The sequence below is a fragment of the Morone saxatilis genome, unplaced genomic scaffold (genome assembly GCF_004916995.1).
Source record: "Morone saxatilis isolate NCDOM2014 unplaced genomic scaffold, NCSU_SB_2.0 Contig10, whole genome shotgun sequence".
NCBI lineage: Eukaryota > Metazoa > Chordata > Actinopteri > Moronidae > Morone > Morone saxatilis.
The window spans coordinates 18,594,175-18,613,203 of record NW_023339652.1 but is presented as its reverse complement, the minus strand read 5'-3'; the positions used below and the strand labels follow the sequence as shown (position 1 = coordinate 18,613,203).

The following is a 19,029-nucleotide window of genomic DNA, read 5'->3' as shown; positions in this document are numbered from 1 at the left end:
TCGCAATGTGTTGTAACAATTAGTATTCCTCTGTTTAAGCCTTCCCCAAATGAAGGCGCCTCGGCCTGAATTGTTTGGTTGAGGTTGTATCCGCCCCAGATGTCGCAACTGCTCGGAATTAATGTGGATTAACATGACACACACGGAATGCTAATGTTATCTCCATCCTGCTGCTGATGGCCAGACAATTTAATTGCTGTGAAAAAAGTATAAAAAATGTAATCCATAATTTCATATTTATCATAATAGCCTCTGGCAGTGAGAGGGGAAAAAAACGGAAACACAGTTTTTCCCGCCCTTTGCCCTCGTTAGAACTCTCTCGGCTGCTCCTGCATCTCCTGATTATGAACAGAGGCTACCTTGGTGCACAACTTCATTAAAATCTATTTAAATCAACTTCAACAGCAAAGTGCTCCTTCTTACAGCATGTACGAACAGAAGTCTCTGGGAACATCATTAGAGAGTAGGAGTGTATGTGTGTGTATGTGTGCGTGTGTGGTACTTCCTCTAAGTTTGGATAACAAGCTCCTTCACAAGTGTCAACACCCCCAACCAATTGCGTCCGTGTTACTGTAATGTGCCTGACAGGCTGAACGACTGCTTTGCCTCTGCCTTGATCCAGTTGTTTTGTTCCTCAGTTCAGCGGGCGTGTTCTCACTACAAAGTGGCCCTGGGTGCCCTGAAGGTAGAGCCCACCGTCTGGGTCCCAGTAAATACGTCACCCACAGGGAGAGGCCTTCAAATGACACTACAGAGCATTGCCTGCTAAACCTCCCATTAACGGGGAAGCAATTCTCTGAACTTTGCTCAACCTCCACACTTTCTCTAAACATGTGTGCCTTTGCTGACAATGATGCTTCAGATGTGATCTCGCCTTGTTTGAGCTCCTTCTTTTCACTGATGCAGAGCAGCAGTGCATTCTGAGGCAGTAATGTGCATTAACTCAAAGTCCAATGTGGTTTGACTGGAGGCTAAATGCTCACTGGGGGACACCTTGAAATGAACATGTCAAAGGTCTGTGATGCACAAAAAAATATGCCACACATTGAAATAGTTACTTCTGCCATGTTCTGTGTTGAAGTTAAGGGTGTTGTTGTGACTCAGTAATGATTGTTGCTTGTGTGCGTGCCCTGAAAATGAGTGACAGTGACCCTATGAATTAAAATTGCTAGGTCAGAGGTTTCTACAAATGTATGGTGTATTTGATTTAGGGCCAAAGGATCTGAGAAGAAAATATGCACAATATTTTTTTGTTGTTTGTTAGTTTGTAGTTTTAGTTAACTGATCATTTCACATTTTTGTATATAACCTGTAGTTTTTACACACCTGAGGGTGAGAAAGGCAGATATGTAGTGAGCAAACACTGATGATTTAATATTCCTTAGCTCTGATCTAACCAAATCTACTTGGTTAGATCAGACTGCAAGACTCAGGGTACGATAACGCCTGGCTGTCGCTTGATCAAAGAGCTGATTGGCTCGCAGTTTTGACAACAAGCACCACGTTTTCCTAATTTTCTGTGTGATTTTATTATTTAGCTCTAGATTGTCAGCTGTTTCATGTTGTGCAATGAAGGTTTAATCTGTTAAAAAACATATCTGCTAACTACAGGTAGCCTACAGATGATTTAACAGGATGTTCACATTTCTGCGACTTCCTGTATTGTCAGAGTCAGAGTACCACGGGCTAAACATGGCAAATGAAACGGGATACTGCTGGGGGGGGTCCCATTTCAGTTGTACTGGATCAGTGCACAGACCTGTACATGCTGATACCCGATACTGCATTTTAGGCAGTATTGGATGAATTTCCGATATTGGTATCAGTATTGAAACAACAGTATTGTTCATAATCATTTATGCAGTGCTAGCTCGATAAATGATAAGGTGTTTGTTGTGAACAGCAAGAAGACAAAGCACACTGACTACTTTTTCAAACAATACAATTTCACAGTGATGTGTTTCTTTGATGAAAATCCTCTTTACCTAAGCCAAAATAGCGGCATGCAGAAATCATAATAACCAGACAACAGCTGAGAGTTGTTTTTTTGTTGTTGTTGTTTAGCCAACTCTCAGAATTAACGTTAATTAATCACAGCTGAGTTGCCACTATAGCTGGCCTAAACCTTTCATCTTGTACAGCTTGTTAAGACACAGCTAATTATGTAAGTTTCTAATTTAAATTTCACCTCTTGAGATTTGAAAATTGCACTTTTCACGATTTCTGATTTGAAATGAGTCATTCAGCCTCAGTACTTTTTGTGTTTGATTATATCTAACCTGTCTTTTTGCAGATCTCTGCTGGTCCACTTGGAGAATGACTACTTTGGCCGAGGCTTCGACCAGTTCTGTCCACATCTCCACCACTACAACATGTATGTGGACAACATCTATAATGCCAGCAAAGTGCTTGGGGTAGGAACACAGCTATTCCACATGGTTACCACACCTCTTGATGCACTTTTACAAATTGTTTATTACATGAGATATGATTAGATTTTAATCATTCCTGAGGGAAAATTGGCCAATGTATTCCACAGTTATTGGACTGAATGCACAATAGCAAGTGCATAAGTATAGTTACTGTATTCTTTATTGCTGACATAATCTCTTCCACCAATGTCAGTGATGCCAGCACTGCCATGGCAAAGCTGTTATGTAAGGATTAGTGTTGGAATGATCATTTATAATCTCATCATATAATTTTCGCTGAAAAAAAATATGAACATAACATTTCTTAGGGGCCAGTACCAAACAAACACATTTGCTTGAATCAATGAGATTTGTAGGTCAGGGTATCTCTGCACTACTTCCTTACTTTGACTGTTTGTCCCCCCTTTTACCTTACTTGATCAAAAGACTGCAGCCTTTGCAATTTGGATATTGCATTTGACGACATTATACATTAAATAATATTTCAATTCATTGTGCTGCCCTAGAATTAGATTTTACCAATGTTCAATGAATTGAACCTCATCTCCCTGTTCTCTATTTTGGAATCCATACCATTTCCACACATCCAGTTTAACTTTTTTTGTGGGTGATACAACGGGCAAACCTGACCAGCCTTGGTGACAGGTTGGTGACAGGTTTAAGATTTTGGACTAACAGGAAAGCTGCAGGCTCCCTCTTGTCCCCTTGTTCAATCAATATAGGACTGTATGTTGGTGAGCTAGACAGCTTTTTCAAGTCAAGCCATGTGAGGATATTCAATATGATCCTGATTCCTGATTATCACGATAATGAAAATTAACTGTGATGGATTTAGTGTTTATATCGTTATACACAATAATATCGTATATTGTCCTATCTCTGCTATAGGGCTGGGGCACCCAAATCATATCCCTTGGAGGGCCAGTGCTTAATGGTGGGTTATGGGCCAAAAGCAAACACCTATTGTATTATGTTATTAAGATGCAAAATTATACTAGGATCCCAAGTTCCCTTAATTGACTGACTTCCTGTGCATTGTTGCCTCACAAAAATGAAACAGCATAAAGAACAATAATTTTTTAACAATTCTTGCAAGACATGAACTGATGATGATCTGCCGGCCAAATCGAACTTTATGGCAGGGCAGATTTTGACACACAGATATGAGATTATCAATCGTATTCATCTCAGTCTCAGAAGAAAGCAAATGAGCATTTAAAAAAAAAATGTAACTAATCCTTTTAATAATTTTAAAAATTACTATTAAAACACTAAACCCTGACAAATTTCAAATTTCATTTTGTGTTGTAGTGTACGTGTGCTAGTTCCCTCAGGTGACTGCAGTGATCAACCTTTTTGACATTGTGTCAAATCTTAGATTTGCAACTTTCACCGTTTACTAGTTGATATTTTTATGATCCCTACATCTCCCCTATTTACATTTCTGGTATTTTGGATGTGCATCTTATATATACAAGATATTATTTCATATTTGCACGCTATATATTTGCACTCTTCCTACTTTGTACTGCAACTGCTGCACAGTAATTTCCCTAGGGATGAATATAGTTCTTATCTGTATATCAGGCTTTACATAAAATACTCTAGAGTAATACATAGTAATACAACAAGTAAAACAGTAACCATTTCAGATTTGATAGGATTATTGATTTTGAGGTCAGAAACACAGTTAACAAAGCTCTTTAATTCTATATAATATCACCACTGACTGTTGCTGTGAAATAGGCTCTCTCCAGGTCTATTTAAATACAGCGGAAATGCTTATTTTGGTGATTGACGGAAATGACAAGATAAGGCTTTTTGTCATCCAAATGTTGACACATACTCATGCTGACATGATGTGCAAATGCATATTTAATGACATCTACAGCCTTGCCTCCTGCTCCACCTCCTCATACTGCCTCATACCTCAGCATAATGAGTGACAACAAGATGATTTTTGGGTTTCTCAGGCAGAGTACGCATCTAGAAAGTGACATGAGATTCCATGTCCATCATCAGTTCTACAAGCTGCATGCAAATGCTATTAGCATAAGAAAACATATAGATAGCTCACAGTGAATCCGGATGCTTGGAATAAGACACATGTAGTCAGGCCATTAGCATGTTATGTTCTTGTTGATTAGTTGCCAGTCAGAGTGTCTTACTGTCAACAAGGTGTAATACATGAAATGTATTTATTATTATGTTGAGACTAACACTGCAGTGTGTGTAGTATATTGGTGGCCAAAGGCACAAGGAGCATTTGGGTGAGAAAAGGGGAAATCTGTTATGTTAAGCCCTGTTTTTTCTCATGGATAGGGAGGGTGAATTAAATATTGCATGTGCTAATCACAGATTTTGTTCCCAATATAATCCCAAAATTAGATAAGATGTTGGGAAAAACCTTACCGTAGCTCAGAAAATGGTCACTTTGCAAAGCACACAGTTGTGTCTTGTAAATGTGCCTGTATGGGTCTGAGAATAATTTAACAATGATCTGTGTGTGGTCTTAGATCCAGCTGAAGAAAAACAAGGCCTTCAGACGTTTTAAGACGCTACAGGAAGCCCGACCGGAGTTCAACAACCATAAGCTTGAAGATTTGCTTCAACTTCCCATTCAGCGAATTGATCAGTAAGATATCTACCTTCTAATCTAATGGTTTTATTTCTCCATTATTATACAGTGAATGTCTTCACCAGTGAGTGAGTTGACATGGAAGGTATTTGATTGGTTTCCTTTTTATTTATTTATTTATTTTGGGCTGAGCATAGTTGTGTGCACAATAGTGTCCAAGTCCAAATTCTCAGATTTCAGCTTCTCCAATATGAATATTTTCTGGTTTCTTTTGTCCTGTATGACATTAAACTGAATATATTTGGGTTGTGATCCAAACAAGACATTTGAGGACCTCACCCTGGGCTTTGGGAAACACTGATCAGCAATTTTTCACATTTGATGGACCAAACAACTAATCAAGTGATCAAAGAAATGATCAACAGATTAATAGATAATGAAAATAATTATTAGTATTAGTATTAGTAACCATAATCATGGTATCCCAACTGTATTTTTGACAGTATAAATATGATTACAATATAATAATTGTAATATTAAAGTAATAATACAAGTTTAGCTGCTGCTTTTAGATGTATACATCCAGCCCTTGTATTCCGTCTGTACAGTGGATTCACAGGATGTGTTGGACCGAGCACACAGAGGCAGAGCTGTGACTCTTCTTTAAAATTATCAGAATAGAGCTGCCAATTATTACATTGCTTAATTGAGTGATTGGAAGAAATACTTTTAAATTATTTAAGAGAAATAGTAAATATAGAAAAGCGAAAATAAGACTCTTAAAATGAAAAACTATTTGGTTTCAGTGTTTCCTCTAAGTGTTTTCACTGTACTGGTAGTAAAGTATTTTCAAAGTGGGGTATTAGTACTTTTACTTCAGAAAAGGATTTTCTAATTCCACCTCTGGTTAGCACACCCACAGCCCAACTGCTGCTCTGATACCAGCCGATCCTTCCCCTTTCAGTAAAGAGGAGTCTAGCGGGTTTGTTGTACAAGTTTTTCCTGGTGTGTGAGGTATAGTACGTAACTGAGTACATTGAACTAAGTTGGCTAACTTAGCTAACGCAGCTGCATGTCAGGTTAAAGAGAATTAACTGATGAATCAACTAATCATTGAAGTGTTACTCTACATCAGTGGTTCCCAACCTTTTGCCTTAAGAGACCCCTTTATCTACCATTGAGTAAATTGACGACTGACTATATTCAACAAATACAAAGCAACTGATAAACAGTACAATGAACTGACAGTGAACACAATAACTGCAGGAATTTTTTTGTACATTATTTCCTGTGAATATTGCATCAGAAATTAGTGTTTCAAATATTTTTAGGAACTTTTTATACAATTTTCTGTCTGTATTATGTATTTTCAAAATTTTTGATATACATACTTTATAGGCTTCTTTTTTGACCACTTTAGTGTTTTATTCTTGATACTTGAGCCATTGTTCTAATACAGCTTGTGTTCTGGTCATCAAAGTTTAGGTATTAAATAATTTATAAAAACAATTTATTTTAACTTAAATATTGTTGGAACTGTTTACATGGAAGGTTTTCAATTTTGTAAGTTAAACAAACTCAACTTTGTAAGTTAAACATTCTTATTATTTCTTATATTCTTATTAAGTACTTTTTACTATTTTTTTCCACAATACAAATACAAATTTAAAAATGAAGTCAGTGTCACTTAATATTAATAAAGCAACTTGATCAGGAATTTAATTTTATTTTTTTTTACTTTTTACTTTAAATTGTAATCAGTTTCAACAATTTCTGGAGTTGAATGAACTTATCTGGTTTTATAGTGTAATCTAAACATTAAAAAGAGTAAAAACAGTTGAATTTAGTTTTCTTCACAGAAATAAATGAAATGCTGCCAGCCTACTGTGTATATTTTTGCACATATCATATGTTTTTCACATCCCTTAAAATCAAGAAGGCCTTGTGCCCCCCTATGAAGCTTTGGCGACTCCAAGTGGGGGGTCCTGACCCTCTGGTTGGGATCATTATCAGTTATTTTCTACACTTACGTACATGCAGCTCAGAGAATGTCAAACACAGGTTTAGGAATGGAACAGTGCATCACCCTCTTACAGTGTAAGAGTGTGAGTTTGTGAGCTTGTACCATGAAATGTTTTCAGCACATCTTCAGGTGTTTATGTAATTGATGCTCAGGTTATATAAAATATTTCTGTTTTTTACTCAGTTTAGAGAAAACACCAGTGTGTTGGCGGAGGTTTTTTTTTGCTGGTGCTGTTCCACCATTGAGAGCAGAGATGGGTCACAGATTTCACGCTTGAGTTCTGTTTTTGCTGTTTAGTTGTTTTCCTTTCACCAGTCACCTGCTGCACTGCACAATCTATAGTCTTCATGACAGATGTAATTATTATTATTTTATGTAGCACCAATGTAAGAACTCAGACTGTCCAGAAACTGTCAAAATCTTGTTTGTTAAGCTCCATTTTTTGTTTGGTTGTTTTGTAATTTCATGCGGTCTTGAACTTGCTTGTTAATTAACAAGAGGAGAAATGGGCTGAAACGTGCTTTCCAATGCAGCAGATATCATGACAGAGGTTTATCAAGCTGCTTGGTTGTATCTTAATTAGGCCCTTCTCATCTTCTCATCTCTCCAGATATACAGTCAAGCATTCGAAATGTTACATCCATCCATCCTACGAGAGAGAAGTTGTCTCTGAGATGAGCTGACCCCTCACCTTAGCATCTGAGACACTTTACTGCAGATCTCATTTATGTTTACTTTCTCCTCTACAACAAAGGATCGCCTTTCTTTTATTTTCTCACTGTTCCCACGCTTCTGGGATAATGTGGCACTCTAAAAAGGCAGCTTCCCAAGCCTTGGAAAATGATTGGAGTGCACCAATCCAAACCTCTCTCCTGATACGATACATCAATACAGGGTATTTGTCAGGGCTAGTGTTTAGACTAGACCCAGGAGCAGACAGACAGACAGGATGGATGATTTCAATGGTCTTTATTCAACACACACACTTGGGGTGGGATGAGCGGGCGGCCCCAGCAGGAACCAGAAAGGTGGAAAAAGCAAAGAGACCGGAGACACGGGGAGCACAGGTGAGCGACTCTGGAGCAAAACTGCACAAGAGGTTCCCTGGAACGCAGGAGAAAATGGTCAGGCTTAAGGAGCAGGCACAGGGTAAATCCAAGTTTAGATTGTAGTAACAAGGAAAAACACTGAAAAGAGCCACAAGATAACCACCACGTTTTGGTGACACAATCTGCATTTAAATTGGAAGGAAGACACGACCAGGGTTTTCTTTGGAGGGCTGAGGGTATGAGTGGGGGGGTGTTGATGAATGCAGGTGAGACGTGCACAGGTGAGAGTGAATGGAGGCCGCACCCTCATCAGAGACACACAGGGAAGGAGGAGGAGTAAAGGCAGTAGGAAGGGAGGAGAGCCATGACAGTATTGTTAATGGCAAGTACCAATCCAATCCAAAATCTCTATACCTCGTGGCATTGAACTCATAAGAATATTTTTTTATATAAGGTATGTTTGCATGGATGTTGTCATATCATTAGGTTAATTAGAACTGCTGGCTGGTATTTTTTATTTGTGAAGTCCACAGTTCATTCATGGGTCATTCTGGATTCAAAGTGCTGTAATGGAAAGTAGGGTGATTCTGTGGCAGCTGGCATACCAAAGGCAAACTGACAGGACTGAAAATGGATTGGGCTCTGTAAGCCTGACACAAAAAATCTCAGAATGCCTAGGTCAGTCTAGGTTTGGACGACTGGACAAATATATCTGCGATTGGTCATCGCTGGTTGTGTTTGTTGGCTGATTTTTATAATTTTATTTAGCAAATTTAATGGTCTATTTTCACATCTAACTGCAGTGAATTAAGGGTTTATTTTGACTAGTTTGACAACAGGGAATACAGTTACAAGGTGATTCACAGAGGCTTCAACCAAGACTCTAATTCTGGGGAAGATGAGGCAGCAGACATGGCAGGGACAGGAGAGGACAGGAGAAAAGAGGAGAGGAGAGGCATTAAGCGGGTAGAGGAGGGAGGGAGGTGGGGCACTAGAAAGGCAGTGTAAAGACTATATAGACGATTTGGTGAGTTTAATTTTGTTGTTGAGTTTAAATGAAGTGTGTTTTAAGATGAGTTATTAAGGTTTTAGTTTGGTAATAGAGAGAAACTTTTGGAAGGTGTACGGTTGTATTGTTTTGTTTAATGTGAAAAATAGGTGTTTTTCTTTTCCTTTCTTGACCTTTGGTGAGTTTATTTTGTCTATTAAAGCTATGAGTGCTTGTTGCACATAGTGTACTCATCTCCCAGCTGCAAACACTGGGGCAATAAAACTTACCTTTAACCGCAACCCTAGGGCAGACCCAATCCCCATTCATTGTATTGGGTTGGGCTGAGAAATAGCACAGTGGTATACCCTGACACATCAAAGTGTGTCTGTGTTAATGGTATACAAATTCAGTAATTAGATGCTTAGATCGTAATTCTGAACAGCCAAGTGGGAAAGAATGTTGATTTCAGTCTACTTGTTGTAACTTAGAGTTGGAGATATCAGAAAATTCTGAGAGCTGCAATATCTTCCTATTTGCAAAAATGACTTCCCAAGTGCATGGCAAAGCCTCCATCACTGACAGTTGCGGTTAAAGGTAAGTTTTATTGCCATTATACAATAAAGGACTGTGCAATGAAATGCAGTCGTATCCCCCTCCATGCTGCACACAAATATATAAGGTCAAAGATTTTAAATGGAAATAAAATAGAACAAATAACAATTTAAAAAAAAGTTGCGCTGAAGGAAGGAACAACCAAACATTTACAACTATATTGTGAATGTTATTTAAAGGACCAGTTTGTAGGATTCAGTGGTATCTAGTGATGAACTGAATACCGCTCGCCTGCCAAGTGTGTAGGAAAAACTACAGTGGCGAAAAGGTCCTATCCTAGCCAGTGTTTGGTTTATGTGTTCTGGGCTACTGTAGAAACACAACAGGGTCTAACTGCAGCACCTTGGACCTCCTAACATAAACTTCCTATTATCAGCTAATAATTTACAGGCATCCCTAGAAAATAAATTTTTTATATGGTGTGACTTCGAGACTAGCAGTGGGGATTACCATAATGGAACTTGAATTTTCCCAGTCAGTGTAATGACTTTTCCAGGTTTTCGTGTCCTTCCTATTCATTGCATTGCGTGACTGTAGCATGACTTCCACAAAAACACAGTATGCAATAGCCTCTAGGTCACTAAAAATGTCCTGGAAGTATTTCCTTTACAAGAGTGGGAGGCCTGTTTACTTTTCATGTAACCAATAGGGGAAATGAGAGTACCCTGTGTCTCTCATATGAGTAGGCTGACCACTGTATTTGACTGACACATAATCAGTCGGCCTCATTCTCTCCAGCTCAGCCCTCTCTCACTGTGCCTTTTCCTCTGCACTTCCCATCATCATTATTGATTCGTCTGTCGTTCTCAGTGAAACTCAGGAGACTCGAGGGATGTGTCTAATTGTATGATGATTTTAAGTGGCACGGCTAGATAATCATCTACGGCTGGCGCCTTACCTTGCTCTGGCTCCGTGGCTGGGAATAGCAGGAAATTGTTGTCACTTATCACCATTCAAGGATGATGGATGGCGAGTAGGGCCTGGAGTGTGGATACTTATGTTGCTGCTGGGGGAGGAATAAAATCATTGCCTTTATTAAGTGGCATTCACTAGAGCCAGCTGGAGCAGTCATCAGTGTCCTCCCCACTGAGATCACCATTATGACAGTGATTGGGTCTCGAGTTGATCGTGGCAGTGAATAGCAGCCCTCTCTGCCTGTATTGGCCGTTTTTGTGTCGAGATAGAGATGCAGCTCTCATAGAAATAGCAGCAATTGGAGGCCTTTGGATATATGTGCTCTAAGCTGAGCACCATTTAGTATAACAAGGGAATGGCCCAGTGGTTGGCTGACTGTAGAGCATGCTCTATGTAAAGGACGTACAACTCCAGAGTTCTCTGGGTCATTGTCATACTTGCTAAGTATTGAGAAGTGTGAAGCAGTGTGCTGTACGGGCCTTGCTCGATTTTGTCTTTCAATTGTCAAGGTGGGATTTCAAATTGACTGCTTTATGTGCTCAGGTAGTTCCATAATCTCCCACAGCTGAACACAGTGAGGTTCTCCAACACAAGGTCAAAGTTTTGATTAATTTCTTTTGAAAGAATTCTGAAAGATTGAGCCGTTCATAAGTGGCTCCTCTCCGTGGTCTTCAGGTACCGAGTTGTATTTGGGTTAAGAATTTGTTACATTGTCTGCCAATTGACCCTGTAGTTCATTACCAAGCTTAAAGTGAAGCTTGCAATAAAACAAAGTGCCTCAATTATAGTGCAAGACAGTGTCTTGTGGTGAATCATTTGTTGATTCTATTGACCCTGAACGTAGAGACCACACTTCACAGCTTAGAAGAAAAGTTCAAGATTCTGATGATTGAATATGAACTTTTCATAATTAACCGACCCAGACAAACTTATACAGTTATTATGTTTTTCAGACTGTACCTGAACCAGTTTTGTCCAGAAGTCTTTATTCTTCAGTTGATGCTTTGAGTATTTTAGGGTGGGGATGGTGGCGGTCTCTTGACATAAAACAGCTTTTGCTTTTTCTTATCTATGAATATTTTTTCAAATAAAAAAACCCCCAAAACCTTTGTTTTTTAAAATCAATACATCTGTCAACATGTCAAGTCTCATGTTTTAGTTTCTTTGATCATCATCTATAATCTGAAAACATCAGAACAAAAAACATAAGCAGAACTGGATACCATGTTCAAGAATGGCACCCCATTCATTGTTTTATTTACCAATACAATACTGCGTTATTGAACCACCAATTTCAGAGGGATGCCAATGACCCAGAAACTGAGGTTAACAATAGCTGTATTTCATTGAAAAATCCAATGATCCCTGTTAGGAACTGGTTGAAAAGTATTTTTTTATATGCAAACATTTGTTGAGGCATTTCTAATTCAGTATTTTCAATAAAAATTACAATAGTCAATCTTTTATCATTAAAAAAGTAATTGCAGCTGAATTCTATCAAAGCAGCTTTGAATCGCAGTATATTGTATCTTTAAGCCCAGTTCAGACCAAAGATTCGTGACGAGACAAAATTATTTTAGAACTTTGCAGGGAACATTTGCAGTGGTGTGAACTGCCGTCAGCTGGACTCAAGCCAGGCCACGACATCACCTGCGACTCAGGGGCTGGTTTTAAAACGTACGTCACATCACCTGTTTCAATGGCCAATCAGCTTGTAGCGAAGTGAGCTTGTCAAATCAGTTACAAAGTGTCAAACTGTCAGCTGGTGGGAATGGCAGGGACTAAAATGGGTCTGAAAAGCTGGCAGTAAGAATGGAAGTACAGAGAGTTGTTGCTATGGAGATTATACACTGTTTCATATAGTTGCATTGGTGTGAACTGGCAGTGTTTCAGAACATTGCAGACCAGTGCATTGCAAGTAATTTCAAGTTTCAACTAGTCTTATTACAAATCTTTGGTCTGAACTGAGCTTTATCTATACATCTGTGTGCTGTCTGTATGGGATCGTAGAGTGTATATGTAGATATGTATCAAAACGTCTTGATAGGCAGCAATAAAGACTTTTTACTCCGAGCTGCCACAGTAGAGGAAGCAGTGTCTTTGCTAGCATGATCAATTTGGTGGCTGTGGTACAGAAGGTTGAGCTGGTTGTCCATTCGATCCCCCAGCTGCTTCTCTTGTCAAAATGTCCCTTAGCAAGACACCAGTGCTGCAACGATTACTCAATTCGATTAGATGCCAATTATTCAATTAATCATCAACTATTTTGATAATGGATTAGTAGTAATGTATGCAAGACCATCAAATCGTGACACAAATATGTGAAGATTCAAATGGTTGAGATGAAAAATGAATTGGGATACTGTTTTTAAACAACAGAGGGCACTATCTACTTTTGACTTTGCTTGTTGGACGTTCTACGTCACTGGCATCAGTAGCTGTAACAAGGCCCAAAGACATCGGTTTCACTTTTGCAAAGAAAAGGAAATATGGATTGTTTGGGACAGTAAATAATAAAAAAAAAAAGGTTAGATAAAGAATATAAGAGAAAGTAAACTTTGTCTGAAAAATACAGGAATCTTTTTCAGCCATAATTGAATCTTATTTTGTTAAAAAAAAAACGTAAGAAAATCATACCTTGAACCCATTATCATAAATTGTATCGAATTGTGATTTGAGTGTATTGTTACATTCCTTTTAAATTAGTAATTTTGAGTTATTTTTTATGAAAAAAATCTAGGATTTCAGCTTCTCAGATAATATAGAGAATATATAAAATAACTGTTAGTTGCAGCACTGCTTTAATGGTAGCCCACTGCCTCCGGTGTATAAATGAAAGGGTGGGGAATGAGAAGCAGGTTAACCTGGAAGCAGGTGGAGCATATCACGCTAGCTATCACGTAGTGAAAAAAACGTCAAGTCAGATGCTTGATTGACAACAGCAGGTTGAATCATGGGCTTCTTGACTTATGATTCTAATCATTCAAGGTTTATGAGGACGCACTAATTATTTCTCAGCAATATCTTCACTTAAAACTGTCCCATTCAAATTCTGCTATTTTTTTCAGTTGACTCATGCAGCAGCACACAGTAAAAAAATTTCCAGTCATTCTGGAGTTGGATTGAAAAGTATTTCCTTATGTCCACATTTGCACACAATTTCTCTCTCTTTGAGTAAATCTCTGCTAGTCACCGTTTCAGAGGAAAATAAGACGGCCTTCACAATCACTTCATATTACATTTTAATTGCTCAAGTTTGGACAGTGGAATATCTCTCGTCTTCTGTATTTACTATGGATGTGCATTCCTTCCCTTTTAAGCTATTAAATTTGAGTAATTACCCACAAGCCCATGCCATGTTCACTAACCCGTGCAGGAGCCTGCCAGCGCCTCTTGTCTCTTAATTACAAATTTGAATCCTTAATGCATGTATGGGAAGCAAAATAATTAGACAGATATTTCCTCCATCTCTTTTTTCTTTACTGACGTGTGTGCAAATGCCCAAATGACCTGACGTGTCTGCCAGGAGAGAGTGAGAAAAAAGCCTGCATATCATCTGCATATTAGAAAGGAATTAGCAGCTCCTGCTGCAGCGGCGGCAGGCACATGCTTTCTGAAGCAGCATTCTTCATTAGAATATCTGAACTGTTATAAATATGCTTCAGATTATGTTATTGTCTCATTATCTTTTCTTTGCTTTGCTACTAATGAGCGGGACAGGGCATCTAAACGAGAGAGTTCCGTTTACATTTGAAATGTGCCGTAATAATGCTCATTAGACTGTTCCCTTTTTGTTACACAGTTGCTTTAATTAGATTTTCGTCTCTACTCCTTAATAAGAATGAGGGCATCCATTGCTAATAATGCCTGTAATGTATTTGTTATTACAAGATGAGACAAGAAGAGAAAGAAGTGAAATTATTTCTGTTTAAGTGTCTCTTAATTGAAGGAGGCTTAATTGGAGCTTGTTTGACTTCCATTTTATTTCCAACGAGTAATCGACTACAAGAACAATGCCCTCCGCCTCTTCCTCCTCGTCTACCCGCAGACCCACCATTGTGCTAATCTACTGTTCTGCAGCTTGGCTCCTGTAAACGTATAGCAGTGCAGCACACAGACACTTAAACCGGTTCATTTCAAGCCAAGCTTTCAACCACACCTCATGGCCTTCCCCAGCAGATGGAGATAGTTTAGTTGTTATTTGATCTGGTGTTTACAGATAGTTGTTGCTGTTTCACTGATATAGTGCCCCTCAGCTGTCACCTAGCACTTTACACTAGTCATACACTGTTAAAATAGAACCTGTAGTTCTGTTTTACAGTTCATTCTTGACTAACCATGGTCTCACTTGTACATCGGGTATGTTCAGTTCGCGTGAAAATGTAGATGTTCAAACCATGATTCTGAGCCCTTCCTCTTAAGAGTGCAAATTCTGCAGTAAGAGGCGTCTTTTTCCAGTTATGTTCTATATGTAGTAAGGGTGCATCAATTCGCTCTAATTTGTTTTATCTGCGATCTCTCTAAACGCTGACCAGAAGAGACGATCTACTGACACTTTTATTTTGTTCCATAGAAACATTATATTCAGTCTTTGACACACACCGATTTACTCGGGTGGACTGCCCGGTATATTAATAGTCAGAGACTCGTTTTAGCCTTTTGCAGACAAATAGAAACAAATTGATTAATTCACATTCATACGCTAACAGCATCAGGAGACATTTCTGGTTCCAGTATTTTGCTCAAGGACACTTCGACAGGTTGCGGGAGGAGCTGGGGATCAAACCGCCAAACTACGACCAGCTCTACCTGCTGAGCCACAGCCGCCCACATAAAACTATAAAACTTATTGCAGACCAATAATGTAATAGCCTGTATGATACAGGGAGAGAGAAGCAGAAAGTGAAGTGGTGGGGCAGCCGTTGTGTATGAGACTGAGGTGTAGATGTGTGTGTACGGGGGGAAAGAGAAGGGGGGAAAAAGCAAGTGCACAAAGTATTTTGTGAGTAAACAATATAACACAAAAATAGGGTGGATAAAATAAGCAATGAGCTATAGAAATAGTTACACTGTCATTCTGTGGAAGGTAAGCTGTTTCCAATAACCAACAACAGGCTGCGGTTTAGCCTGTGTCATGTTGAACATGTTTTCTGACAATAAATACACAGTTGTCAATTCATAATTTAATAATGAATGAATACTTAATATACAATGTTGTTAAGAATAGTAAATAATAACAAATAAATAAGCGACACTATAAATATAAGGCTTTAAATAGACCTGGTAATCGGTATTGGCTGATACGGTTTCTAGTAATCGGCCTCAAAAACTTTGATTGCAGTAAGCGCTTTGTGTGCTGCTAAAAAACTCAGAGCAAAAGTTCCAGATTTTTGCTTTCCCCCAATTGTCCAATTGGATGCTTATGAAACTGGAATTGAACAGAGAACACCCAGAGATTGGTAAGTTATGATGACAGTAAGCACTGACAAACTCGCATCATTGCCGATGCCATCAACCAAAATTTTGTTGTTCTTTTCACAAAGTTAATCCAGCCAGTGGTGGAAGAAATTTGAAATAAACTCAAAAGGGCATCATGTATCCGGTTATTCCACAATGATCAGTCAGCCATGAGAGTGATGTCTCGTCTAATGACGTGAACAGTGTCTTCATTTTCTTCACAATCATTCATGGTGTTGTCCATAAATTGTCCATTTTAGAAGCACCCCAACACGCTCACTGAAATATAAATCCTGATAATGGAACTAACTACCCCCGCATCAAATACATGTTATAGAATATACTGAGTATCTAACAAGGTGACTTGTAAAGCCTGGCTCAATTTTATTCTCAACTTTGCTCAATTTCAGTTTCATGGATGGCTAAATTAGGAGCTAGGTACATCTCTAGATAATATTATTATTATTATTAATTTTTTTTTTTATAAATATGAAGATTATATCCTTATCTGATATTGTGACAGACTTAAGCAAGATCATCAAAATTTGGACAGCTCCGCATTTAGTTAACTAATATAATTACTGAAGCATTCCAGTCAAGCAAGCAGCTTGAAGAATCACCATACACAGTACATACAAACCCTATCACACTATACCATTGTCACTCTCCAACACGTCTCATGCCACAACATGGACCAGCAGCAGTGGTGTACAGTCTGCTAGCATCACTAATGACCTCCCTCAGTGGCACCGCTGTGTCTCTAAAACAAACCCGGACTGCACAAAGAGAGGGCTGCAAAGGCAGACAGACACAGTGGAAATCAATGTCAATCGTCAATGCACTTCAAGGTCACATCATCCTAGTAAAAAGGATAAAGATTTCTGAGGAAGCTGATGCTTCTCACAATTGTTACTTTACATGAAAACTGAAATTAGGAAAATTATTAATTTATTTTCTGAATTGTACAGTTAAAGTAAGGCTTTTATATTTTATCCTCTTAATCAGACCGAGTGTATTTTTAGTTTTCAATTAAAAGTTAAGGAGGATCTATTGTCAGGAATGGAATATAATATTCTTAGGTATGTTTTCATTAGTGTATAATCACCTGAATATAAGAATTGTTGTGTTTTCAGTTCCACGACGACAATGCAAGTGCAATAAATGCCCCGCGAACAGAAAGCTAATAGGTAACTTATTAATTTAGTCTGCACAAAAGATGTAGACGACAAAAGTACTTTTAACGGAATAGGGTACAGTTCATTCAGGTAACTCAGGCAAAGGCTGCACCGATTATCCATCGAAGTAATGAATAATTAGTAGTAATTCATAAAGCATAAATCATTTCTTATAATCTTGCAATGTAAATTGAAAATACTGTTGTTAACCAGGTTTTTGTTTGCACTGTAAAGATTTTCATTGTATGCTTTTAGTTAGTTATTGGCAGCATGGTTGCCAGCAAGTTGCTGTATTTTGATTTACAATGAACTACTGTAACTGTACTATTTTGAGTACATAGAACAATACTGTAATACTACAATTTTACTGTGTTTTTGTGTTTTCTGTCATTTTCCTAATGGTTTGTTTAGGTCTTGACTGACTCACCATTTAAGACCTCTGGACAGACGAGTAGAAGAGTATGTGTTTGTTTTTGTTTTCTTCCAAGCAGTGTGTCTAAGGAGGGCTCAAGTAAAACCATGTTAAATTGGTCTAGACGTTGTCACTGTCAACACAGCAAACCCTGCTATCTCCATTTGCGTCAGTCAGGAGCTTACATCAGACTTTGTGTAGTTAGATTCCTCTGAGGTGCGTTTTGTAAGGCTCTGCATCCAGTCTGCAGTGACAGGTCAAAGAATGTACTGTTCTATAACGGCTGTGGCTCTGTTAGTGTTTGGGCTACATCACCAAGTGTTTGTTGTTCCAGTTTACACGTTTTCCAATGATATTTTTAGACAGCGAGCATACAGTGACCTTGTTTATTTTCTGTTTTCTCACAGGTATAAACATTTCCTACAGGATCTGGCTGCAAACACAAGTCCAGACAACCTGGAGTTTCAGCAGATTTCAAGTAAGTGTCACTTACGTTCGCACTGCTGCCTCAATAATCATTTTCCTGCGTTTCAGGGAAAACATTGCAGATTAACCCCAAGCGCTTTTGTTATTGAGCAACGTGTTTGGAGCTGCACACTCAGAGGTGATGTTGTGACCCCTTCCTCTTCCAATCTGTCAGGATTGTTGCGGTTTGTCAGGGACAGCTACCTAACAACAAGTGATGAGCGTGAGATGATGTGCTTTGCATCACTAGTCACAAAGATTTGTTGGCTCACTCGCAGTGGAACTCTTCCTACCTGTGACTAGCAGTTTGGAGCACAATAGAGTTTAGCAAAACTGTATAATTGTAGAATGTAAGGCCATTCCTCCAACAGCGGGAAAAAAAACAAAGAAAGCAACCTGTGAAGACTTTCATTGCACCAGTCAGACTCTGTCATAGTGAAAGACAGCCCTCATTATCTTCATTTGGGAAACAATGAAATCCCTTTCATTCCTCATTTGTTGTTATTGTCACAGCGGCGCTTGGCTAGCAGAGAAATGAAAGCGAGGCAAAGCTCAATATGCGTGTAAGTTCCAGTTTGATGTGGATTTTGACATAATTAATTGGGAGCGGATCAGAGGATATTAAGCGGGAGATATATTAATAAATAAAATCTTCAACATCAACACGAATCCCGATAATGACTAATTTCAATCGTCAAATAAACAGTGAATCTGACTCAAGTGCGAATGTACACAAGGAATTATTTATGTGTATCAATTAAAATCTCATTGCTGGTGTGCTGCCTTTGCTTACAAATTAAAACAGCCCCTTACTCTAAGATGAAGGTACATATCTAAATGTGCTTCACCATCGCATCTTCCTCTTCTCATTAGAGATCCTTTTTTAAACTCTGCTGCTTTTTACTGTGTGTGTGTGTGTG

At 38.6% G+C, this 19,029-nt stretch overlaps 1 protein-coding gene across 1 annotated transcript in view; it reads left to right on the top strand.

Moving 5' to 3' along the window:
* arhgef39 (Rho guanine nucleotide exchange factor (GEF) 39) overlaps positions 1-19,029 on the top strand; it is a 64,035-nt gene that overhangs the window by 8,772 nt on the left and 36,234 nt on the right. The window contains exons 4-6 of the mRNA XM_035674632.1: positions 2,294-2,414; positions 4,949-5,067; positions 18,052-18,122. Of these exons, the coding sequence (XP_035530525.1) occupies positions 2,294-2,414; positions 4,949-5,067; positions 18,052-18,122 (311 nt within the window). The remainder of the gene's footprint in view (positions 1-2,293; positions 2,415-4,948; positions 5,068-18,051; positions 18,123-19,029) is intronic.